We start from the raw sequence: 27,332 nt of genomic DNA, 5'->3' as shown, positions 1-27,332 counted from the left end.
AGGCTACTGAAGGAGTGCTGTATGGCATTGAAGCTCGTTTGGAGGTTTGTTAACACAGTGTCCAATGAAGGGCCAGATGTATACAAAATGGTGTCGTCTGCGTAGAGGTGGATCTGAGAGTCACCAGCAGCAATAGCGACGTCATTGATATACACAGAGAAAAGAGTCGGCCCAAGAATTGAACCCTGTGGCACCCCCATAGAGACTGCCATAGGTCCAGACAACAGGCCCTCCGATTTGACACATTGAACTCTATCTGAGAAGTAGTTGGTGAACCAGGCGAGGCAGTCATTTGAGAAACCAAGGCTATTTAGTCTGCCAATAAGAATGCGGTGGTTGACAGAGTCGAAAGCCTTGGCGAGGTCAATGAAAACGGCTGCACAGTACTGTCTATTATCGATCGCGGTTATAATATCGTTTAGGACCTTGAGCGTGGCTGAAGTGCACCCATTACCAGCTCGGAAACCGGATTGCATAGCGGAGAAGGTACGGTGGGATTCGAAATGGTCGGTGATCTGTTTGTTGACTTGGCTTTCAAAAACGTTTGAAAGGCAGGGCAGGATGGATATGGGTCTGTAACAGTTTGGATCTAGAGTGTCACCCCCTTTGAAGAGGGGGATGACCGCGGCAGCTTTCCAATCTCTGGGGATCTCAGACGTTACGAAAGAGAGGTTGAACAGGCTAGTAATAGGGGTTGCGACAATTTCGGCGGCTAGTTTTAGAAAGAAAGGGTCCAGATTGTCTAGCCCAGATGATTTGTAGGGGTCCAGATTTTGCAGCTCTTTCAGAACATCAGCTGTCTGGATTTGTGTGAAGGAGAAGCGGGGGGGGGGCATGGGCAAGTTGCAGCGGAGGGTGCAGAGCTGGTGGCCACGGTAGTGGTAGCCAGGTGGAAAGCATGGCCAGCCGTAGCAAAATGCTTGTTGAAATTCTCGATTATTGTAGATTTATCGGTGGTGATAGTGTTTCCTAGCCTCAGTGCAGTGGGCAGCTGGGAGGAAGTGCTCTTATTTTCCATGGACTTTACAGTGTCCCAAAATTTTTTGGAGATAGTGCTACAGGATGCAAATTTCTGTTTGAAAAAGTTAGCCTTTGCTTTCCTAACTGCTTGTGTATATTGGTTCCTAACTTCCCTGAAAAGTTGCATATCGGGGTGGTCGTTTGACCGTGGACCCATTACGGACGCAGGCAATAAGGCAGTGATCGCTGAGATCCTGGTTGAAGACAGCGGAGGTGTATTTAGAGGCTAAGTTAGTCAGGATGATATCTATGAGGGTACCCATGTTTACGGATTTAGGGTTGTACCTGGTAGGTTCGTTGATAATTTGTGTGAGATTGAGGGCATCTAGTTTAGATTGTAGGATGGCCGGGGTGTTAAGCATATCCCAATTAAGGTCACCAAGCAGTACGAACTCTGAGGATAGATGGGGGGCAATCAATTCACATATGGTGTCCAGGGCACAGCTGGGGGCTGAGGGGGGTCTGTAGCAAGCGGCAACAGTGAGAGATTTATTTCTGGAAAGGTGGATTTTTAGAAGTAGAAGCTCAAACTGTTTGGGCACAGACCTGGATAGTATGATAGAGCTGATAGATCTCTACAGTAGATTGCAACTCCACCCCCTTTGGCAGTTCTATCTAGATGGAAAATGTTATAGTTGGGGTTTTGGTATTTTTGGTGGCCTTCCTAAGCCAGGTGTCACGATCGTCTACCAAAGAGGAGGACCAAGGCGCAGCGTTGCAGGCAAACATACTCTTTAATTAGAGACACGATCAAAACAACAAACGATACGTGACAGTTCACGGTCTAACATAAACAGACTTGAAACAAGATCCCACAAACACAAATGGGAAACAGACAGTTTAAATATGGCTCCCAATCAGAGACAACCAACGACAGCTGACACTCGTTGCCTCTGATTGGGAGCCACTCAGGCCAACATAGAAATACACATACTAAATAAACAAACGAAATGCACACCCTGGCTCAACATACAAGTGTCCCCAGAGCCAGGGCGTGACACCAGGATTCAGACACTGCTAGAACATCAGGGTTGGCGGAGTGTGCTAACGCAGTGAATAACTCAAACTTAGGAAGTAGGCTTCTGATATTTATGTGCAGAAAACCAAGACTTTTACGGTTACAGAAGTCAACAAATGATAGCTCCTGGGGAGTAGGAGTGATACTGGGGGCTGCAGGGCCTGGGTTAGCCTCTACATCACCAGAGGAACAGAGGAGGACTAGAATAAGGATACGACTAAAGGCTTTAAGAACTGGTCTTCTAGTGCGTGGGGTACATAGAATAAAGGGGGCAGTTCTCCGGGCGTTGTAGGAAAGATTCAGGGCATTATGTACAGAAAAGGATATGGAAGGATATGAGTACAGTTCAGGTAACCCTAAGCGTTGGGTAACAATGAAAGAGATAGCGTCACTGGAGGCACCGATTGAGCCGATTGAGCCGGTCTCGGCGTGTATGGGGGGTGGAACAAAGGAACTATTTGAGGCAGTTTGAGAGGGACTAGGGGTTCTACAGTGAAATTGTATAATAAGAACTAACCCAATCAGCAATAGGCAAGGCATAATTGACATGGGAGAGAGGCATAAAGCAGTAACAGGTGTTATTAGAGAGAGCTAAGACAATAACTGGAAATAGCGATAACGTTTGGGCTAAGGCTAAACAGAATAAACAGGACAGGGTACCGTGTAAAGGAACAGTCCAGCAGGCATCAGCTGTGCAGCTGAGTGATCATAAGGTCCAGTGAACAGCAATATGTGAGTCCGAAAGCAGTTCAAATCGGTGCTTCAGCACAGCTAGCAGGGAGCACAGTTGTAGTTTGCGTGTGCTAGCGGGCCGGGGCTGGCAGATGGATCTTCGTGGTCGTCGCAACGGGAAGCCTGTTGAAACCACATCAGGATATTTCGTCGGCAGACCAGTCGTGTTGGATCGGCGGGGCTCAGTGTCAACACTAGGAGGTCCCATCCGGTTGACAGAGAGGTAGATAGCCGGGAGATGGACCTGAGGCTAGCTCAAGGCTAACTGGTGCTTGCTATAGGGCAATGGTAATCAGCCAACAACAGGTTGCAGCTAGCTAGCTGGTTGCGATGATCCGGCGCTAGGGTCCAGTGATTCCGGCAGAAAGTCCAATAAGTGGTGAATCAGTGGTGAATTTATCATATTTTTTTAATCAGTGGTAAGCATTTGTTTGTTTGTCCGTGAAGCTTTGAATCGGGTTAGTTTGAGCCTGCCTAGTCAAGTGTGGTCTTTTATCCCTTTATAGGCCTACACAGCTTAAGCATCAAAACCTCCTTTTGTTTTTCTTTCCATTTGTGTGTTCGCCCACTGATAACCCAGGTCTCCTCCACAAAACCCTCACATCAGCACCCAAAACTGCTCTCACATAACTAGCATGCAAATTGTTTTTCATTTCATTATATGATTCTCAAGGTGTTCATATCTGATCACATATTGCATGGATATAACTAGAATTCCAATATGTAGCAGTATAGAAATATAACAATTGACGTAGAATATGTAACACCTTTTGTTGTCTTATGGGTCTGGTTACTCGTTATGGGTTGTAAGTCAGGACTTATCCACTTTGTTGGCATTTAATGCTTCTAGTAGCTTTATACTGTAGGAGACATGCTTTGCCAATCTTTGGTGTAGCTAATGGTGAGACTGGATAACCTGCTGGCTTGTATGCATTGAGCCTCTTCTGTTTGAAGACTTCCTGGAATGGAACCAAACCACACAGTCACTCCTCTCCACACGCACATACACACAACCAGCATCCTGACGAGTGTCACTGCCATGTGAAGATTAAACTGTGCCTCCTGAAACAGTGAGGGGCGAATCTTCTGTTCCCTGTTTCAGTGCCCGGGAACAGAAAATGACAGGCCAATGTATTTTTAGATGTTAGATGTTTGTCTGTGAAGTCTGTTAGAGAGTGAGACCCTCCATGGGCCGACTGGGATGAGGCATACCTTGGAACAGTGTGCTGTGTGGCACTGACACCTCATGTCACCTGACTCTGTGCCGCTTTCCAGGACAAGACCATGGAGCCCCTGCCACTAGCTAATTGAATGACACTAATAGGTGCCCAGACACAAATAGGTACACCTATGCATGCTTGTGCCACTCTCTGATAACAAGCCCCACTTATAATTATTTATACTAGGAGCTCTAGTTTCGGCTGCTGTTAAGGCTGCGCTAGTGTCAAACACACGTTAGTTTGCAATTTCGTCATGTAAAAACTGGCACACTGGCATTTTCCAGCTCTAACGCCAGGGTTGGTAATTTACCTGTCTTATATCAGCTCGCTTGTGCTGAGGTGGGAGGGTGGAAATATTTAAAGTGTGTCCTTAAAAACATGCACCAATGTGCCAATTTCAAACAGCACTACTGGTGATATTTAAGACTTACCAAAAGCTGGTTTTAGCGGTAACGCAATTGGTTATCGCATCAATTTTGCCAGCGGAGGCTCACAGTATCCTAATCAGTAGCCGATAACCAATGCTTTATTAAAATATCAGGAGCAGCAAAACAGTTAACAGACATTCTCGTTTTTTCTTTATATTGGATATAATTTTTGTCCATGCAGCTTCTGTGGACCCATAACGCCTATGTGCAATGCCCATTGAATGAAAGGTGTCAGTGACTGTAGGAAGTATGTTTAGGAACATCAAGTTATTACAATAGACGGCTTATTGTTTTTCCTTTATCATTTGGTAAAAAAATTGCATCTTCCACTTTTACCTGTTGGACCTAACCGTCAAATCGTGGGAATTCCGATCGCTGTCCTTGGTGCTGAATCCGCTTGTAGACTAGGCTATTTCCCTGTTCATTTGTTTACCTTTCACGTGGCAAAGTCACTAACATGCCATATCAACGGCGATGGTAAACTAATCTTATTATAACGTTTGGTGAATGTCCAATTGTCCATGGCTCAAACATACAGTGCATTTTTCGAAATGTGAATGCAATCTGTGCAGACGATGATTTCCATGTTGAAGCCCAAAAAATTAAAAAAATCTGTTTTATTCAACCTTTAGTTAACTAGGCAAGTCAGTTAAGAACAAATTCTTATTTACAATGACGGCCTACCCCCCTGGCCAAACCCACCCCTGATGAAGATTGGCTACATGTTTGTTATAACTAGGCCTATTGTAGGGTTACTGTATGCTATTTACTCAATTATCTTCAATGGATAGGACAAACATCCAAGCCTCCTGCTGAAGAGCCCTTAGGCCTACGTGTGCACACATTTCCCTATGCTCATGGAATGAGAGATGCGATTTATAATATCATGCTTCTGACCCGATCCTATTTAGAAATATTGTTGTTGTTTTAAAAAACTGATTTTGTTTATATAAAATATATATTTTTTTAACCAAACTTATTAGGAATATTCACCGTCCATTGGTTTATATTGGAAATATATATGGCTCGAATGCAATGCAATTTCATCTGCTATTTCCGGAGAAGTGCAAATATGATCTGTAAAATGGTTCCATGATGTTTATAAAACAATACATTTGGAAGCAGTATAACTGTGATCTTTGTCCAGCTCCTGTGAAAATGTGGGAGGTGCGTAAAACCCTCCATAGTCTAAGTGGCCTTGTCTGTATTATACGCCAATGGTGAGCAATTATGGTGCCTGTTACTGTATTTAGACATCGGCTATTTAAAACAAGTTGTTTCATTTTATTATAATTTGATTAGAATTATACACTGTCTTTTTTGGCCTTATCAATAGCCTAGTGAATTTAATCTAGTTTATTGACTATGTTTGGCATGTCCATGTCCCAACTACAATTTTGTCAGACTGGTGTAGGTGGATGATAGGAATCAGGCGCAGGAAACCAGGAGGACGTCAACAGAACTTTACTAAGTCCAAACACAAGTATAAGTCGCCAACCCAACCGGGTGGCGCGAACAATTACGCACGAAATACACAGTGCGAGAAAACAAGGAAAAGCGCACACAGTGCGAGCTCTCGTAATTACAACACAACGAGAGAACAAACTCGAAGAGGCAGGCTGACAAAACCAATCACGCATAACACCTGACCCAAACAAACAAACTAAATAAGGGGAACAATCAAGACACAAATAAGGGACAGGTGTTATGAACAGACAAAACCAAAAGAACAAGAAACATCGAACGGTGGCAGCTAGTACTCCGGAGACGACGACCGCCGAAGTCCGCCCGAACAAGGAAGAGGAGCAGCCTCGGCCGAAACCGTGACAAATTTACAGTAGTCCTAGACCCTATATCAGTGTGAATGCTATAGCATATGTTTAACAATGTATTTCCAGATTGAAGCAATGCAATTAAAACAACGTGGACTACAAACATGTTCAACAAACAATTTAGCAAATATGAGGCAGGGTATTTAACAAACTAGGCTATAACGGACTAACATTCGAATTGGAGTTGATGACAACGCAATACATAAAAGACCGTAAATACACAACTTGAAGCAACCACATATTTAGCCATGGAGCACGTTCTGATTGGCCAGTGAGGGGTCGAACCTCGACATACCCACAACTTGTTAATTCATCAAAACCCAGCCCTTTCACGCCACTGCCAGCTACTGCGCCTATATTCTGATTGTGAAAATAGCTAAAATATTTATGACCCCCAAACATTTAAACAATTTTTTTATTAAAATAGGGCCCTACATGTGTTAGCATGTTCTACTTACAGGGCAAAACACCAAAGAGAGGACAACTAACAACATTCCTATTATGACCATGATAACAGCAAAGATGGCACATGTCATAGTTGCTGTACTTTGTGAGGGCCCTTTGGATTAATATTCAGTGAAATACTTATGCTAGCAGGGTGTCAAAATGAATCATGTGCATCATGTTTTGAAATCAATCTACACCATTACTGTATGTACAGTACATCTCATTATATAAGACCTACCAGACCTAATGTACCACTTCCGACATACACAAACACCCTAGGACAGGTGAGTGATAGTCGTGACTGCTGGGGATTCAAACACAGCCTGGTGTATGCAGCACGTTTGACAGATTGATCTACACAATAAGACAGACCTACATTTACACAGCAATAGGCAGTGTGGTGTGGTGCTTAGTGCTTAGAGATGGATATTTTGGAATAAACAACGCTCCATCCATGTTGTGTAATTAATCACTCAATCTTCTTATCATGGGTTTGTAGTCCAGCAGCGGGGTCAGATTTGACTGAGGTTTTTACGCACTGCCATGTGTCATAAATAGCCCCAAATCCTAGTTTAATCTGTAGCGTTGTCCATTAGTATTAACTAACACCCTGCTATCTCCCCTGTTTACAGGTCACACGATAGTGCTGTCTGTCCTGGATCTGAAGACTTGGCATCAGTCATCTCTTCCTTGACAGAAACCACAGGGACTTCTTGGATGTGAAGACTATGTATTGAAGGATTGGGGATGGAACCAGGGACCAGTAAGGGAAAAAAAGGAAACACTGAAATTCCACTGAATGGATGCAGAGCAGAGACTTGACTCGGAGATCCCATAGAACCACCTATCCAGACTACTGGACTACTGATTAGATCCCATAGAACCACCTATCCAGACTACTGGACTACTGATTAGATCCGATTCCTAGACATTATTGTTTATGTTTTTTCCTCCAATGAACTGCTACAGTAGGAAATCCAAACCTGCAAGGTATTTATTCAGTAAAAACAAAAACTGTGGATTATGCAAGAAAGATAAACCTTAATGCGAAACATGAGACATGACATTTTCAAATATTTTTCCTCTTTTTGCCACAGAGAGCTTAATGACTCCAAAACAACGTGTTTGTGTTCGAGATTTAGATCATAAGCATATCCATTTATTTTTAACCTTATGAAGCAGACATCTCTTCTTTTTAAGGTTTTGGATTTTTTTAAAGTATTAAGTGTTCGATTTTAGTGATTCTGTTGGACTGTCAGGTCTGCTTTTGAAGACTTGAGACATCAAAGGAGATGCCACAGTGTAAAACAGTACTAACTACTATGTTGCAGTGCTTGAATTAAAGGCACCATGGTTTCCACAAACCAATTAAAATGACATAAGCTGAACTCCAACTGTTTTAATATGTTTTTAAAAGCCTGGTGACCAACATTGAGTAAAAGTGTCAGTATTATCTCAATAAACCTATGTCAAAAGAATGTCACTGAATCGAGAAAGGGTTTGGTTTTGTATCAGAGTTTCAAATGTCTCTACAACTCAATTCATTTTACAAAATCGCCAATGTCACCTTTACAAGACAACCAAATAATGTACAGACAAAATAACAATCAAAGAAATTCAACACCAAATTGTGCATACAACCGCCACATTACAAGCACTTGTTTGAGCTATATCAGCACAATACTGTATGCCAAACTTACTGTGAGGCCTGATAACAACAACACTAAAAGTGGTAATTCTTACATTGCCCTGTCATGAGGGTTGATGATGCATTTTGAAAACAGAGGTCAGAATGGAAAACCATGAACTGCGTGGAAAGGAAAGACGTGTGTGAAACTCAATCCTACTGCACTGACGTCATAGCACCTCTCCCACTGCTAAAGCTCAAATCCTTTCATTCTTTGGGAAACCATGAACTGTCACAGAGGTCAGCATTATGCATTAGTTCCCTTAGATTAAATGATTTATATTCAGATGGTGAATCCAAAAAAATCCTGTTTACATCGGTGTCACAGTCCCAGACAGCCTCTGTGGGACATATCTTGTGTAAGGCAAGGGTAATGCTATTAGCATAATATAATTTTCCAAGGATCCACACTGGAACTAATCTACAATTAGCCAGTCCTGCAAATAGTGGAATAATTGAAGGGGAAAAGCACTCAGAATTAATGTAGAGTTGTGTTCATCAAAGAGCTCCGGTCTCAACAATGCAAAATCCAGAGATGGACCCAAATTATAATTTTCTGTTGATATACCATCAACCCAGTATTTTTATTTCTATACCCATCAAATAATTAGTGGACACGATTAGACTATAAATGGTACTCTGCACACTTTTTTTAAATGATGAAATGTGCATGGCAATTACATTTTTTTATTTCTTTAAGGATAGTTTGCTGTAAAATAGTAAACTAGAAATCTGGTCCTGCTGCTTGAGCCACCCACAGTGCAGTGGTATTAGTACACCTTTATTGTCAAAAAAAGGGCAACCAACTAAAATGGTCAGTTTCTTAAAACAATTGCTGGCATTTCTTGAGTCCCCAATACCCTGCCTTCTTCCAAAGTTGATAAACAAAAGCCCTTTTGCACAAATATACTTTTACCTTCTGAGCAATTTCCTGTTAGGAAGCCGCCTGTGAGAAATCCCAAAAGCGTTGTTAGTGCACGTCATTAAAAGCTTAAAGAAAATAAACCAGCTATGGAATTCAGGACTCATACTCTCGAGCAGGGGGTGGAACCAGATGGGGCAGAGAGAGAGAGAGAGAGAGAGAGAGAGAGAGCCCAGCCGCAATATAGCAGGATTAGTCCTCCTTAGCCTCAGTCCTGCCTGCTGTACCGTCTGACTGTTTGTGGTACAGCCATAATCTGTAGGGGGTAAGGGTGAATGGCACATCCTTCCATTTCCACACCGATATATACTGCCATTATCATTTCTGATATCCTTATCAACATGCAGCTCCATTCCCCTGCCTGTGGAAACCAAACACAGGTTAGAGGCAAGCAGGCAGCTGACAGGAAGCACAGATATACGGAGGACACAGGTGGCGCTGTGCTGATTTATGCTCCTATGGCTTACCTAACACCAGCAGACCCTGTAATGTTATTATATGTAACCTTATAATGTGGGGTTCTGCTTCTGCTGTAATGATAAGGATAATTGAGACATGTATATCATATATCTGTTATTCACAGATGGTTCCTGGGCATGCATTGGTGAACATATTTATGGAAATTAATGTATGTCTGTGTTTATCAAATTCATTAGAGATGCCATACCATCTGATACATCAGGGACATATTTGATGAAGTGTAAATTGACTTGTGTAACAGCTGTAGGTGTGGAAGTGGTGGGTTGGTGCATTTAGAGATTATAGCTCAGTAAAGGTTCAGTGGCGAGGAATAACACCCCTAGAGAGAATAACCTTTTTAAATAACTACACTTTAGAGTGAAAGCTAAATATATTTTTATACTCTACCATCGTCACGGCCAGACAATTGTCTGTTTGCAGGCTGACACTCATTAAATCTTAATAATCCTAATTATTCACCTACACAAAAATAGCACTGGAAGTTAAATAGGTTATTTGTGCCATTTTGCTATTTACTTTTTCAGTGATTGTTTTTAATGAAGATTAATGAATTGTGTGAGCATCTGTTGCTGAAAATAGCTCAAGAAAAGAAATGTAGTCAGTGTAAAGAGAAACTCAATGTATTTTACCTTACTTCATTTGGCCTTTTATAGTACACCTACTGGTATTTAAGTAAACCAAAAAGCCCTTTATCATAATGCAACACAAGAAAAGGGGTTTCCAGAGACTCTCATCAGGCCGGTCCTTTAATTAGGGTATTTAATATTTTGTGTGACGAGTACTGAGGATACGAAGAGGCAGGACGCAGACGCAGGAATCAACAATGTAAAGGTTTACTTAACACTGAGCCCAATAACAACAAAGAGTGAGTACACGACAAGACACTAACATTCACACACAACACAACACTGAACAGTCCAGGGCTAAATGGGTGGTGATGAGATGATGAGGTGCAGGTGCGCTGGAGGTGATTAGGGTGCGTTGGGTTTCCATTCCGGTGGTGCCGAGGTGGTGCACTCAGACCGGTGGCTCAGTATCGCAGGACGTCGCCGGCCAGGAGGACGACCCCGAGGACGAGGAGCGGGCCGGTCAGGGCGGCGATGGTGGAAGTCCCGAATTAGGTTGGGGTCCAGAACGTCCCCAGCCGGAACCCAGCTCCTCTCCTCAGGACCATACCCCTCCCAGTCCACCAGGTAACGGAGCCGTCCCCCACGGTCCAGCAGGTCCCTCACCGTATACGCCGGACTCCCGTCAATGTCCAGGGGCGGAGGGGGCGTACCCTGGGGGACGGCATCCACCAGAGGACCAGAAACCACCGGCCTGAGGAGAGACACATGAAAAGTGGGTGAGACGGTAGTGAGGGGGAAGGAGCAGCCTGTACGATACCTCATTTATCCGCCGGAGGACCTTAAACGGCCCCACAAACCGGGAGCTCAGTTTCTTGTAGGGCAGGTGGAGAGGGAGGTTTTTAGTGGACAGCCAGACACAATCACCAGGCTGGAATACGGGGGCCTCATTTCGGTGGCGGTCAGCTTGGTCCTTCTGCCGACGAATGGCCCTCTGGAGATGGACATGGGTGGCGTCCCAGACCTCGGGATGGACATGGGTGGCAGAACCACTCGTCGACAGCGGGCGCATCGATCTGGCTGGGTGTCCAAGGGGCCAGGGCCGGCTGGTACCCCAGGACGCACTGGAAGGGAGTGAGCCCCATGGAGGAGTGAACAAGGGAGTTCTGGGCATATTCTGCCCAGGGAAGAAACCTCTCCCACTCACCCTGCCGGTCCTGGGAGTGGCAACGAAGAAACCTCCCCAGCTCCTGGTTCATGCGCTCCACCTGCCCATTCGACTGAGGCCGATACCCGGAAGTGAGTCTGGCCATGGCCCCGATCTTCTCCAGGAAAGCCTTCCACACTCGGGAGGTGAATTGGGGGCCACGGTCCAAGACGATGTCCTCCGGAAGTCCATAATGCTGGAAGACCTGTTGGAACAGGACCTCAGCGACCTGGAGAGCAGAAGGAAGACCAGTTAGTGGCAAAAACTGGCATGATTTGGAGAACCGATCTACGCCACCAGGACTGTGGTGAAGCCGTCAGAACGTGGGAGGTCGGTGACACAGTCTATGGACAGGTGTGACCAAGGTCGCTGAGGCACTGGGAGAGGAACTAGTTTCTAGCGGGAGACATCAGTAGCCAAGGTGGGCCACCAGTATTTTTGTGAGAGAGAATGAAGTGTGCGCGTCATACCGGAGTGTCCTGCCATAAGGGTGGTGTGCGCCCAGATCAGCAGGCGGTCACGGACCCTGGTGGGTACATACACACACCCCGGAGGGGCGTTGGCAGGCTCTGGGTCCTCCTGAGCCACCAGGCGGATGTCTTCGACCACATCCCAAATGACAGGTGCCACGATGAGAGACGGAGGCAGGAAAGGACCCCCCAGATCCTTCCTTTCTCCGGTATGGTGCATCCTGGAGAGTGCGTAGGCTTTCACATTCTGGGATCCTGGGCAGTAGGACAGAATAAACTGAAACGAGTAACAAATTGGGCCCACCTGGCTTGACGAGAGTTCATCTGTTTCGCTGCCCGTATGTGCTCCAAATTCCGGTGGTCAGTAAGAATCCGGAATGGATGGACTGAGCCCTCCAGCCAGTGTCTCCATTCCTCCAGAGCGAAGACCACCGCCAACAGCTCCCTGTCTCCAACTCCATAGGTCCTCTCTACGGGGGTAAGCTTTTTCGAGAAAAAGGGATACATTTTCTCTGGCATACCTTGCTGCTGGGAGAGTACCCCACGCATGCCCTCCTCAGATGCGTCCACCTCCGGGATGAAAGGACGAGCTGGATCTGGGTGTTTTAGGAGGGGCACTGTGGTGAACCTCTCCTTCAGCCTCTTGAAGGCAGTGTCAGCCTCAGGGTTCCAGGCCAGCTTCTGAGGCCCCCCCTTAAGGAGAGAGGTGAGCGGGGCGGCAATGGAGCTGAAGGACCTGATGGAACACCGGTAGAGATTTGCGAAGCCCAGGAAGCTCTGTAGGCCCTTGATGGTGGTGGGGACTGGCCATGACCTGACGGCAATCGTCTTCGTTCTTTCCATGAACACCCCCTGAGGACTGATCCTGTATCCCAGGAAGGAGATGGCCTGTTGGTGGAATTCGCATTTCTCCCCCTTCAGCAACAGGCTGTGTTCCCGTAGGTGGAGTAGAACCACTTTGACATCCCTGACGTGCTCCTCGAACGTAGCCGAGTAGTTCTGGATATCGTCGATATACATCACCACCTGTCTACTCAGCATGTCTCGGAACACATCATTGACGAAGGACTGGAACACGTAAGGTGCATTGGCGAGGCCGTAGGGCATGACGCAGTATTCATAGTGGCCTGAGGTAGTGCTGAATGCCGTCTTCCACTCGTCTCCTTCCCGGATTCGGATCAGGTTGTAGGCACTCCTTAGGTCCAACTTGGTAAAGTACCGGGCCCCTCGCAGCTGCTCAATGGCCGACGGAACCAGAGGGAGGGGGTACCGGTACTTGGTGGTGACTACGTTCAGCCCCCGGTAGTCAATGCACGGCCTCAGTCCTCCGTCTGTTTTGGCCACGAAGAAGAAGCTGGCGGAGTCAGGAGAGGTAGAGCGTCTGATGAACCCCTGTTTCAGGGTCTCCATAACATACTTCTCCATGGCCTCAGTCTCCGTTATGGAGAGGGAGTAAATATGACACTTCGGGGTGTGTTGTCCCTCCAGCCAGGTCAATGGCGCAGTCCCGGGGCCTGTGAGGAGGGAGACACTTAGCCTTGGAGGCAGAGAAGACATCGGAGAGATCTGCGTACTCATGTGGAATGATGGGCTGGAGGGCGGACTCCGGACTCTCCACTGACGTGGAACATCAAACCACCGTCAGGCAGGTCCTTTGGCATGAGGGGGACCAGGCTGTGATCCTCATGGTGATCCAATTGATGGGGGGGTTGTGTAGTCTGAGCCAGGGCAATCCCAAGACGATCCGGTGAAGGGGGGACGTGACGATGTGGAAGGACAGCTCCTCGTGGTGCTCCGGTAGTGTGGGAATGGTGATGGTGATGGGGAGAGTGACGTGCGTAATGGTGCCTGATCCAAGTGGTTTATTGTCCAGCGAGGTGACGTGTAGTGGAGAAGGCAGTGGCACAGTGGGCAACCCCCATTCAGAGACCAGCTCCCTATCTATAAGGTTCCCCGCTGATCCGGAATATATCATTGCCGTGGAAAGCGAAGAGAAGGAAGAACCATTCACTGTTAAGGGAACTAAAAACAATGGCTTGGTGACAGGTGATGACGGAACACTCACGGAGCAGCGACGGGAGTCATACCGCCTAGATAGGGAGCCGCCAGGAGATCTGTGGTCCGTGGTGGTGTAGGGGGTGCTGCCCACCTCCATGGGTGAGGACTCGGAGGCATGGCAGCTTCCATAGCTCAGATGGGGTGAGCGTCGAGGCTCCGAGAGGTGTTGGGAATGCCGTCGGTCTCTCAACATGTCGTGAAGACGAATGAACGTGGCGATGAGGGTGTCAAGGTCCATCTCGTCGTCCCGACATGTGAGTTCCGTCATGATGTCCTCCCGTAAGCCTCTCCTGAAGGCCGTGCACAGAGCATGCTCATTCCAGCTGGAAGACGCCGCCACCGTGCGAAAGCTCAGGGCGTACTCGAACACGGCCCCCTCTCCCTGTTGTAGCTGGAGGAGACGCTCATCCCCGTCCTTTCCCTCTGTGGGATGATCGAACACTGCCCTGAACCGAGCGAGGAAGGTGGAGTAGGGAAGCGCCGCGGCCTCACCTCCTTCCCAGACTGCCGTGGCCCAATCCAGCGCCTTTCCTTTCAGTAGCGAAATCACCAGCGCTATCCTGGCTTGGTCCGATGGAGATGCCCCACGCTGATGCGTCAGATACAGTGAAACCTGTAGCAGGAAGCCTCTACATTTCGTCGTTTTCCCGTCATAGCGCTCCGACAGGGCGAGGTGTTCCTCAGACGTTGGTGATAGCACGGGAGGAGGTGGACTGGGTGCACTCGCCGCTCCCTGAGGTGGAACCGGAGCGATGGTCAGATTATGCAGCGTTTGGAGCACTTCCTGCATGGCGGCGTTCAGCTGGGCAATCTGCTGCTGGTGCTGGTCGAGGCGCTGGGAAACTCCAGGAGGATTACCTGCTGCATCCATCTTCGTGATTGGTGTGTGATTCTGTGATGAGTACTGAGGAGACGAAGAGGCAGGACACAGACGCAGGAATCAATAATGTAAAGGTTTACTTAACACTGAGCACGAGAACAACAAAGAGCGAGTACACGACAAGACACTAACAATCACACACAACACAACACTGAACAGCCCAGGGCTATATAGGGGTGGTGATGAGATGATGAGGTGCAAGTGCACATGAGGTGATTAGGGTGCGTTGGGTTTCCATTCCGGTGTTGACGAGGTGGTGTGCTCAGACCGGTAGCTCAGTAGACCGGCGAATCAGAGCGCCGGAGGGGAACAACGGGAGGAGACGTGACATTTTGTCTGTCAATTCTCTGCTGTAATTGAAATAGTATATTCAACTCAGGATGCTCCTGATAATGAATGCAATTAATTAAGTATACATTTTAGGAGAGACATGCTCCCAAAGACCAGACTGCAGGGAATAGAGCGATACGGGGTGATGCGGTTAGCGATCCAGGTTGCCTCTTGTTTGGTTAGAAATCATTAAATTACAGTAATGACTAATTTCTCATTCCAGCATGCAATACGCCAGAGACCACCAAGGGTTTAATAAAGAGCTTGCAATGAATAACAAACACTGAACGCCTCAGAGAAGGGCTACGAAATTATACAGAGGAAAAAAGTGCATTAATAAAACAATACAAAAACATTCCTAAATCATTTGAGATAAAGGCGATTTGCATAATTCATTAAGATTAATCAGACGGCAATCCACTGTGGCGCTCGATAGAAGAGAAGAGAACACATGAAACCGGTCCCAGAGAAAGGCCCTTTCAATCTGCAAACAATGATGTGAATCTACCCATGGATAGGAGAATTAACCTTTGTGCACTATGATGCCCCGGACGTATTAAAACAAAATCCTTCAGTGATTCACCTTTACGTGCTTTATTATTCTATTAACAAATGAAAGGCTTCTTCAGACATTAATCCTCCGGGTTTTGCATATCTGGGCAGAAAAGGCTTTCAACAAAAGTTTACGAACAATAAATAATTTCAGGGTGTTTTGAAACCACAGCATGAATCGAAGAACGTTCTTGACATTTCGAAGAGATGCTCCAAGTTCTCAAGTAGCAAGCCTTATGACAGAAATGTGTGCCACAGAAGAAAAATTACCAAGCATTTGGTGATAGTCTCGGATCACAATGAAGCAAAAACCTCTGATTAGGGGAGTGGAGTCTTTGTTCATGCCATATTCTCTATTGCGGCAGTATTGAGTGAGCTTTTGCCATGAATGGATTTCCTTTGTGGGTATTTTTTAAGGATGTCCAAATGGTAAAATGTGTAAAATGCAGGTGTTGTGGTGTGGTGCTTAGTGCTTAGGGGGTTGGAACCAGGAACGAAAGTGATCTCTAGTGTTCAAGAACAGAACCATTATTTTCAAATCTTGAGAGCCGGTTAATAATGTTCCAAAAATATTCCTAATGTCTAGTACATAATTCTGCAATTCAGTGAAGTTATTACGCTAGTAATAGCCTAAATACATTCCAATTCACGTTATGTCATGATGTTCAGCGCTTTCCCTATTTTGCTTTCTCCCCACCTGTGAAATGTCAGTCGCATCATCTCTGACCAATAAAACAACTAGTTTACCCATTCCATAGCAAGCTGCTCTATCCGTGCTAATTGATGGGGTAAAATAATGAGCTAAATTTCTTAACTATGTTGATTTCAAGGGTAAAAAAATGACCGAAAAGGAACTATATGAACCGCAACTTTTTAGGGGTTTGAACTGGTTCAGAACTTTATTATGCTGGTTGGAACACAGGGACAGAACGAAAGAAATTGCGGTTCTGTTCGGAACGATTGGAAATCCATTTCAAACCCCTGGTAATATTGAGATTTTCAGTCATTTAGCAGACGCTCTTATCCAGAGCAACTAGGGTTAAGTGCCTTGTTCAAAGGCACATTGACAGATATCACCTAGTCGGCTCGGGGATTCAAACCAGCAACCTTTCGGTTACTGGCCCAACACTCTTAACCGCTAGGCTACCTGCCACCCACCTAATATGTTGAAGAGATCCTAGATCTAGGGATAAAATGCTTAGTAGATTGTTAACAGCATAATCTATTGTTAGGGCACAGCTGGATAGTTGAGGCTAAGCTTAGGCTTACTGTGCACTTTCTTAGGCCCTGTCTATCACTATTACAGCAGTATCACTGTTATAGCAGTATTCTTCATGTACATTCATCAGCCTAATACGCATGGAAAGTAAATACGCATGGAAGGTGCGTCACAATTTCTCAAATTAAACACAACACGACCGGTCTTATACTTGGCAGTGCAACGCTAGCTAGCAAAAGTGTGTAGATGCAGTTGCTAAATAATTGTCAACAATTACAGTGGAGAAAAAAAGTTTTAGTCAGCCACCAATTGTGCAAGTTCTCCCACTTAAAAGATGAGAGAGGCCTGTAATTTTCATCATAGGTACACGTCAACTATGACAGACAAAATGAGAAAAAAAAATCCAGAAAATCACATTGTAGGATTTTTTATGAATTTATTTGCAAATTATGGTGGAAAATAAGTATTTGGTCAATAACAAAACTTTCTCAATACTTTGTTATATACCCTTTGTTGGCAATGACACAGGTCAAACGTTTTCTGTAAGTCTTCACAAGGTTTTCACACACTGTTGCTGGTATTTTGGAGCAGTGATGTTTTGAGGCTGTCGCTGGGCAACACAGACTTTCAACTCCCTCCAAAGATTTTCTATGGGGTTGAGATCTGGAGACTGGCTAGGCCACTCCAGGACCTTGAAATGCTTCTTACGAAGCCACTCCTTCGTTGCCCGGGCGGTGTGTTTGGGATCATTGTCATGCTGAAAGACCCAGCCACGTTTCATCTTCAATGCCCTTGCTGATGGAAGGAGGTTTTCACTCAAAATGTCACGATACATGGCCCCATTCATTCTTTCCTTTACACGGATCAGTCGTCCTGGTCCCTTTGCAGAAAAACAGCCCCAAAGCATGATGTTTCCACCCCCATGCTTCACAGTAGGTGTGGTGTTCTTTGGATGCAACTCAGCATTCTTTGTCCTCCAAACACGACAAGTTGAGTTTTTACCAAAAAGTTCTATTTTGGTTTCATCTGACCATATGACATTCTCCCAATCCTCTTCTGGATCATCCAAATGCACTCTAGCAAACTTCAGACGGGCCTGGACATGTACTGGCTTAAGCAGGGGGACACGTCTGGCACTGCAGGATTTGAGTCCCTGGCGGCGTAGTGTGTTACTGATGGTAGGCTTTGTTACTTTGGTCCCAGCTCTCTGCAGGTCATTCACTAGGTCCCCCCGTGTGGTTCTGGGATTTTTGCTCACCGTTCTTGTGATCATTTTGACCCCACAGGGTGAGATCTTGCGTGGAGCCCCAGATCGAGGGAGATTATCAGTGGTCTTGTATGTCTTCCATTTCCTAATAATTGCTCCCACAGTTGATTTCTTCAAACCAAGCTGCTTACTTATTGCAGATTCAGTCTTCCCAGCCTGGTGCAGGTCTACAATTTTGTTTCTGGTGTCCTTTGACAGCTCTTTGGTCTTGGCCATAGTGGAGTTTGGAGTGTGACTGTTTGAGGTTGTGGACAGGTGTCTTTTATACTGATAACAAGTTCAAACAGGTGCCATTAATACAGGTAACGAGTGGAGGACAGAGGAGCCTCTTAAAGAAGAAGTTACAGGTCTGTGAGAGCCAGAAATCTTGCTTGTTTGTAGGTGACCAAATACTTATTTTCCACCATAATTTGCAAATAAATTCATTAAAAATCCTACAATGTGATTTTCTGGAAAAAAAATTCCTCATTTTGTCTGTCATAGTTGACGTGTACCTATGATGAAAATTACAGGCCTCTCTCATCTTTTTAAGTGGGAGAACTTGCACAATTGGTGACTGACTAAATACTTTTTTTCCCCACTGTATATTGGCTAACTGTGGGGGAAAGCAATTTTTTTACCGTTAATTAGCCACCGCAAATCTCCTAAAGGGGCAATATTAATGATATTTTCCCATTGATTCTTGAAGAATATAACTTAGAAATGCCCCATGAGCTTAGTTCAACTGTCCTACCCCATCAGAACCCAAAATATAAGCTTGTTATACTCCAATGTTTGTAAACATTGTAAATGTAAACACTGTATAGCTTCATAGCGTGCTTAAAGCTATAATTTTGGGATGGTCAGGCCTTGCATACATAGCTCGGTCTGAATTTGAGAGTGGTTACATTTCTCTAGGCCCATCCCTCAGCTTTTCACCAAAACAGAGGCGGGGTGTCCGCTTTGTTATTGTTTCAACTAAGGATTGCCCGTTTAACTAGCAAACACAACACTGTCTCCAAAACTGCAAGGTGTCTTCAGTAATGTTTACATTTTAAACTCTCCACTTTCCAAGCGTATTGGAATTACATACGCATGCAGTTGAATTTTAGAACAGGGACAGAGGAAGCTCTCTTGACTAAAATAGGCCTATGGATGAGAAAACCTAATGTAAAGACAGCGAAACTAGTAGCTAGGTAACTAGTGGCTAAGTACAACAATTGCACTTTAAGAGACACATGAACAAGAAACAAAAGCTCCAGCTCACATACACACCATCTGGTGAGTTTGTTGAGGCTGCACCTTGACAGGATGAATTCGTCTGAAAAACTGTCAGATACATAGAACAAATGTGATTTCCCCACCTCGTATTGAATGCAGACAGTGTAATGAAAAACCATTGGATCTTGAAAACACTTGAGATCAACTGTAAAGGAAAAAAGTTCCTACTTCATGTTGATCTAATTGTTTGGTCTCTCAATATCTCATGATATCTTCCCTATAATCTAAATTGGACGTTCGTCCTAATTCACTTTAGGTGGGAGTTTGATGTTATTCTGACGGCCATAAGCAGTTTAGTTTGAAGTGAGGCAGCTCCTCTTCTCTCTCTGCTGTGACCTGCAGCACAATGGGATTATCGTGCTTGGGGCTAAGCCATAGTGGCTGGAATTTTAATATCAGGGTATTCCTGTATGCCTATACCTGATACCACCTCCTCTTCATGTTCCTCACGCTTGACTGGACTGAGGCTCTTCATCATGTGTATCACACAACACGGCCCTCAAGCTGCTACATCCAGTCAGTCAGTCACTCACTCAAACTGTACACTAACCACAGTATATGTTCCCCCTTCCAAAAGATTCTCTCTACCTGCCCTGGACAGCTCCTCTCCGTGCATACACTATTGATGGATTCAGGAGAAAGTACAGTGCCTTGCAAAAGTATTCATCCCCCTTGGTGTTTTTCCTATTTTGTTGCATTACAACCTGTAATTTAAATTTATTTTTATTTGGATTTCATGTAATGAACATACACAAAATAGTCCAAATTGGTTAAGTGGAATGAAAAATATAACTTGTTTAAAAAAATGCAAAAATAAATTAATATGGAAAAGTGGTGCGTGCATATGCATTCACCCCCTTTGCTATGAAGCCCCTAAATAAGATCTGGTGCAACCAATTACCTTCAGAAGTCACATAATTAGTTAAATAAAGTCCACCTGTGTGGAATCTAAGTGTCACATGATCTGTCACATGATCTCAGTATATATACACCTGTTCTGAAAGATCCCAGAGTCTGCAACACCACTAAGCAAGGGGCACCACCATGCAAGCGGCACCATGAAGACCAAGGAGCTCTCCAAACAGGTCAGGGACAAAGTTGGGGAGAAGTACAGATCAGGGTTGGGTTATAAAAAAATATCCAAAACTTTGAACATACCACGGAGCACCATTAAATCCAATATAAAAAAATGGAAAGAATATGGCACCACAACAAACCTGCCAAGAGAAGGCCGCCCACCAAAACTCATGGACCAGGCAAGGAGGGCATTAATCAGAGAGGCAACAAAGAGAACAAAGATAACCCTGAATGAGCTGCAAAGCTCCACATTGGAGTATCTGTCCATAGGACCACTTTAAGCCTCACACTCCACAGAGCTGGGCTTTACGGAAGAGTGGCCAGAAAAAAGCCATTGCTTAAAGAAAAAAATAAGCAAACACGTTTGGTGTTCACCAAAAGGCATGTGGGAGACTCCCCAAACATATGGAAGAAGGTCCTCTAAAATTGAGCTTTTTGGCCATCAAGGAAAACGCTATGTCTGGCGCAAACCCAACACCTCTCAACCCCCCCGAGAACACCATCTTCACAGTGAAGCATGGTGGTGGCAGCATAATGCTGTGGGGATGTTTTTCATCGGCAGGGACTTGGAAACTGGTCAGAATTGAAGGAATGATGGATGGCGCTAAATACAGGGAAATTCTTGAGGGAAACCTGTTTCAGTCTTCCAGAGATTTGAGACTGGGACAGAGGTTCACTTTCCAGCAGGACAATGACCCTAAGCATACTGATAAAGCAACACTTGAGTGGTTTAAGGGGAACATTTAAATGTCTTGGAATGGCCTAGTCAAAGCCCAGACCTCAATCCAAATGAGAATCTGTGGTACGACTTAAAGATTGCTGTACACCAGCGGAACCCATCCAACTTGAAGGAGCTGGAGCAGTTTTGCATTGAAAAATGCCATTGGCTAGATGTGCCAAGCTTATAGAGACATACCCCAAGAGACTTGCAGCTGTAATTGCTGCAAAAGGTGTCTCTACAAAGTATTGACTTTGGGTGGTGGGTGGGGGATTGGGGGGTGAATAGTTATGCAAACTGAAGTCTTATTTCTTGTTTTGTTTCACAATAAAACAGATTTTGCATCTTCAAAGTGGTAGGCATGTTGAGTAAATCAAATGATACAAACCCCCAAAAAATCAATTTTAATTCCAGGTTGTAAGGCAACAAAATGGGAAAAATACCAAGGGGGTGAATACTTTCGCAAGCAACTGTAAGTGACAGGTTATTATGCAGGACCTCACTTCATGATTTTTCCCTCTCCATGACACATAATGAAGTTGTGGATCTGTCCAACTAGCTTAGATGGAGCCCTTCCCTCACAGTGTGTTATTATAGAGCAGAGGTCTTCAACAAAATGTTTTTATCACAGAAAACTTGGGGGGCCAAATACGATCCCCGCCAAAGTTTTTTAAGAATTTATTTATTTTTATTTCGAATTTTCGTTGAAGACCCCAGCTCTACAGTAAAATCACCAGGAAATCAGCTCAAATTTATTTTAATTTAGGAAATCTGTTCGAAGTATTCCCAGGCATAAATACAGAGATCGTATCCCAATGTAATCAAGGTTCGAAATGATTGTTTTTGCCAAATACTATATCTGTTTGGGCTTATTTATGGTCAATTTGCAGTGTACAAATGATTTATGATTATGTTCCGGCTCCCCAACCATCCGCTCAAGAAAAAATCATCCCGTGGCTGAATGTAGTTAGGGACCCCTGCTGTAGAGGTTACTCTCCTTGAGTACAAATATACTGTTGTCTGTCAGTCTGGCATTAGTGCCGGCCAGAGCGTCTGTTCTGTTTGGAACCCTCATCAGAGGCATTCTCCACTCCCACACTGCATTATCACAATGCTCTGGGGTCAGCTGAAAGGGCCTGCTGTAATTTGAAAAATAAATTATATTTTGTGATACTTACTGAGAGAGATGGAAAGTGGGAGAGAAGGAAAGAGAGAAGAGGAGGACAGATAAATAAAAAAGAAAGTAACTTCCTCTCCTCGCAACCTGTGAACAGGTTAATGGGAGTGAGACTTGCAATGAGCTGATGATGACTATCAGGATGGGGTGAGAGAGAGAGACACTGAAAATGTCATTCTGATGGAACTTCTAACAGCCTTTTTTTCCTCCTTGGCCCCATTTCTTGATGTGTGTGCGTGGATTTTTTTATGGCCTGTAAATAGCTCCTTGAGGAGAGTAGCACAAGGTGGGTCGGGTCTGATAAAGCAGTTGATGAGTTACAAGACGAGTTGATGATTCTGGTGAAATTAAAGATTCATTTCCAAAGTTCTCCTTTGGTGAGGTCAATGGCCTGTCATTTAGAAGATGGTGGAAGACTTGTGACGGATGGAACCAACTGAAATGTATCTTATCAAATGTTCTCTCACCTATTTTATTCATAGATGGGTAGTTTATGTTTCCTGACATCACTGACATGGTCAGCGATGCTGATGTGTACTAAATGGAGACTGAAATCACATGGAAGTAATGAAACTTGAAGCTATAGCTCCCTGCTGGTTTCACCTGACTGAACACTGCAGTATGCACAGCATCTTCCCTCCAATGCTGACAGCCAGGCTCTCGTTACATAAGCATGGCAGGGATCTGAGAAGATATCTGTTCTTGCTTTTGATGTAATTTGCAGAGATAGCATGTGTCCACATTTCAAACAACTCTCTCCACAGTTCATTTTCAAAAGGCTGTATTATTAGAGGGTGAGACGAGAGATACAACTTTAAATGGAAGATAAGGTCTGGAGGAAAGTTGGGGCTTGTAGAATGTTAAATTTTTTCTATCTTATTTTATTATTTGTCAGATCCCCCTTCCGCCCCACACACTTAATGAAATTGAACTTCTTGACCTACTTGTAAAACACTTCAGGCAGCTTGCCACTATCATAACCATATGCCATTACTGTACACATTTCTACAAATAATGGGCCCAATGCGTGAAATTGGGATGAACATTTCTAAATTGTTTAGAATATGTGCAAATTGGCCCATAACTCCACCTATACAACACCATAGGTCTACGACTCTACATCCTTTAAGCATGGTTCATGCATACATTGGCAAGTCAAATTCAAAGACTTTCAGGGACCTTTTCAAGCACTTAATTGTAATTTTTATATAATTGTACATATAAAAAAGTAGGGCTTTACCTCTTTTATAATAATTAATTTCTTAGGCCTTGCCAATGCATAGATGTTCAACTTATTACATGCTAAAATATGTGACAATAATGTGGACTTGCCTGACTAAATAAATTGGATGTATGCATGGTGATTTTTCTGTAGCGGTAGCATAAATCTCACCATTTGAATCTCACCATCGCAGTTTTTGTAATGAGAAAGCGACCAAAAACCAGGTTCCCTTTTGTAATGGAAGGATTTGTATCGAAAGCCAAGTTGAAGCCAGCATTAGATGTTGTCGTCCTCATTATAAGGGAATGTGGTTTTACCGCAACAGAGTAGCGCAACACACTTCAATTAAAGCCTCTGGTAACAAACGAGTGGCCACATCTCTCTCAAGCACCAAATTATTTTCAAGGTAGGCCTATTCCAGTACTTGAATTTCTGAGCTCCAAATTCAAGTTGGCTTCTTCAAGCCTCTTGTCTTGTTTAAAATTGCAGGTGTAACATGGAAACCAAAATGTTTTTGTCATGTTATTTGATTTCCGGATCATATTGTGAAGATGCCCATTACTAGGCTATGTAATTTGTTGTTATTATATCCAGAATAATAAATAGGAATAGCGTTGGGTGTTGAGCAATAGTCTATCCTACACAATTGCGCACAGTAGACTCGTTGTCCAATCCGAGGCACAAAAACATTTGAAAACATTTACTCATTACCTTAATGCTTTTTCAGTTAAATCTAACAACACCCCGTTGTAAATCAAGCAGACAACAGATGAGCAACATCAATTCGCTAGAGATATTAGATCCAACGTGGATCCAGGCACAAGTGTCTTCACAGGAGTAACGAATGAAACACCAAAACATATTTCCAGCACTTGGGGCTGTTATTGCATCGCATGTGCTATCACAACAGCTGTTGGTCACTTAACTGTCATTCAGAAAATTATTTCCTGGATCAGATGATGATGTGTGTAAATATCACGCCGTAATTAAACAGCTCGACACCAAATGCGCATCCAACAAAGTATTATGCATAATTATTGCAGAACCACATTAATGACCGTATCGATTTAGGTTTTAAGCATCAATGTAAACTGACTCTTTCGGTTATAAACATTCGAATTTGCAATTGCATACATTTTTGGGGATTTGTGTGCCCATGAAAACTGTTTTCGCCCTGTAATATAAGGAGAAACTAAATTTACGTAGTTAAACTGCATTTCTGAGATCTCTATACAAAAAAACTGTCCGACAGCTAGATCCAGAATTCTTACAGGGTTCAAGTTCAATGTCTAATTTAACTGATTCATGCTTAATATATGATATAACAACAACTTACACCACAGAAAAGTAATGATTTATGTCACCTGATTTTGGACAAATCCGTCAAGACACAAACCATGAGAAATGGTTAAACATAGGTTTTAAATCAACTCGTGAATTGTATTAAGTATAGCTATGTTCCCCCCTTATATCGTAATGACATTAAAACATTGGCAGATTATTATCAATGACTTATCAACAACTGTAACAAGTTGTCCAGCGTAGGAAATCCTCATTGGTGCCCTAGTTTATAGAAATACCCATATACAAGTGGGCCTTGATGATGAACCCAAACGATTTATCAAACAATGGTATCCACAGTGATTTAAGATGCTTTGCCCACTAAGGTATTTGGGAACCTCATCCAACAGATGTTCCAAAATAATTATCTATTGTAGCACAGTTCTCACATATCCCAGAATCCCTGTGTTGCCATCCTGTGGGAGGCTGGTCATCCGTGTTTCATATCCTTGGCTCTGTCTCCGGTTCTCCGTTTACCTGGGGCACTCCACTCCATCTGTACAAAGGACCCAGGAGCACAGATGCAAGCCCACCAGCAACAAACTACAGTCTGTTCTGCACACCTACTGGATTCCTCTCATACTCCACATGGCTTAGAAGTCAGTGCATATTTAGTGCTATTCAACCATACAAAAACTCAAGGTTTAGTAGAAACATTTCACAATTCAAATATCCATAAATTATTTGTGGTTTTATAATATCCCTTTATGAAATGTTTTGTGAAATCATGTGTTTCTGGAACAGAATATACAAAAGTATATGGACACCCCTTAAAATGAGTGGATTCAGCTATTTTGCCGCACTCGTTGCTGACAGGTGTATCAAATTGAGCACACAGCCATACAATCTGAAGAGCTTCATGAAATGGGTTTCCATGGCCGAGCATCCGCACACAAGCCTAAGATCATGTGCAATGCCAAGCGTCGGCTGGAATGGTGTAACTCTGGAGAAGTGGAAACGGGTTCTCTGGAGAGATGAATCACGCTTCACCATCTGGCAGTCCAACGGACAAATCTGGGTTTGCTGGATGCCAGGAGAACTCTATCTGGCCAAATGCATAGTGCCAACTAAGTTTTTGTGGAGGAGGAATAATGGTCTGGGGCTGTTTTTCATGGTTTGGGATAGGCCCCTTAGTTCCATTGAAGGGAAATCTTAACGCTACAACATACAATGACATTCTAGACGATTATGTGCTTACAACTGTGTGGCAACAGTTTGGGGAAAGCCCTTTCCTGTTTCAGCATGACAACACCCATGTGCACAAAGCGAGGTTCATACATAAATGGTTTGTCGAAATCGGTGTGGAAGAACTTGACTGGCCTGCACAGAGCCCTGACCTCAACCCCATCAAACCCCTTTGGGATGAATTGGAACGCCGACTGCGAGAAAGGCCTAATCGCCCAACACAACTGCCCCTACCTCACTAATGCTCTTGTGGCTGAATGGAAGCAAGTGCCCACAGCAATGTTCCATGAGAGACAGCCTACAGGGAGGAGGTGAGGGCTCTGGGAGTGTGGTGCCAGGAAAATAACCTCTCACTCAATGTCAACAAATCAAAGGAGATGATCGTGGACTTCAGGAAACAGCAGAGGGTGCACCCCCCTATCCACATAGACGGGACCGCAGTGGAGAAGGTGGAAAGCTTCAAGTTCCTTGGCGTACACATCACTGACAAACTGAAATGGTCCACCCAAACAGACAGTGTGGTGAACAAGGCACAACAGAGCCTCTTCAACCTCAGGAGGCTGAAGAAATTTGGCTTGGCACCTAAAACCCTCACAAACTTTTACAGTCAGGATGTATCACCGCCTGGTACAGCAACTGCACCGCCCGCAACCGCAGGGCTCTCCAGAGGGTGGTGCGGGCTGCCGAACGCATTACCGGGGGCAAACTACCCGCCCTCCAGGACACCTACAGCACCCGATGTCACAGGAAGGCCAAAAAGATCATCAAGGACATCAACCACCTGAGCCACTGCCTGTTCACCCCGCTATCATCCAGAAGGCGAGGTCAGTACAGGTGCATCAAAGCTGGGACAAAGAGAATGAAAAACAGCTTCTATCTCAAGGCCATCAGACTGTTAAATAGCCATCACTAGCACATTAGAGGCTGCTGTTGCCTATTGAAATCACTGTCCACTTTAAAAAATGGAACACTAGTCACTTGAATAATGTTTACATATCTTGCATTACTCATCTCATA

At 44.4% G+C, this 27,332-nt stretch overlaps 1 protein-coding gene across 1 annotated transcript in view; it reads left to right on the top strand.

Moving 5' to 3' along the window:
• The window catches only part of LOC311134289 (chemokine-like protein TAFA-2), a gene marked incomplete at its 5' end in the record, with an annotated part of 90,036 nt that extends 81,868 nt beyond the window's left edge, over nucleotides 1-8,168 (top strand). Inside the window, one exon of the mRNA XM_084167922.1 lies at nucleotides 7,330-8,168. Within this exon, the coding sequence (XP_084024048.1) occupies nucleotides 7,330-7,341 (12 nt within the window). The 3' untranslated portion in view covers nucleotides 7,342-8,168. The remainder of the gene's footprint in view (nucleotides 1-7,329) is intronic.
• Nucleotides 8,169-27,332: the final 19,164 nt, after the last annotated feature.

Source organism: Coregonus lavaretus (assembly GCF_964263955.1).
Source record: "Coregonus lavaretus genome assembly, chromosome: 8".
In the NCBI taxonomy this organism is placed as follows: domain Eukaryota; kingdom Metazoa; phylum Chordata; class Actinopteri; order Salmoniformes; family Salmonidae; genus Coregonus; species Coregonus lavaretus.
The sequence above is the reverse complement of the archived record's forward strand: the minus strand, read 5'-3'. Positions and strand labels throughout refer to the sequence as shown.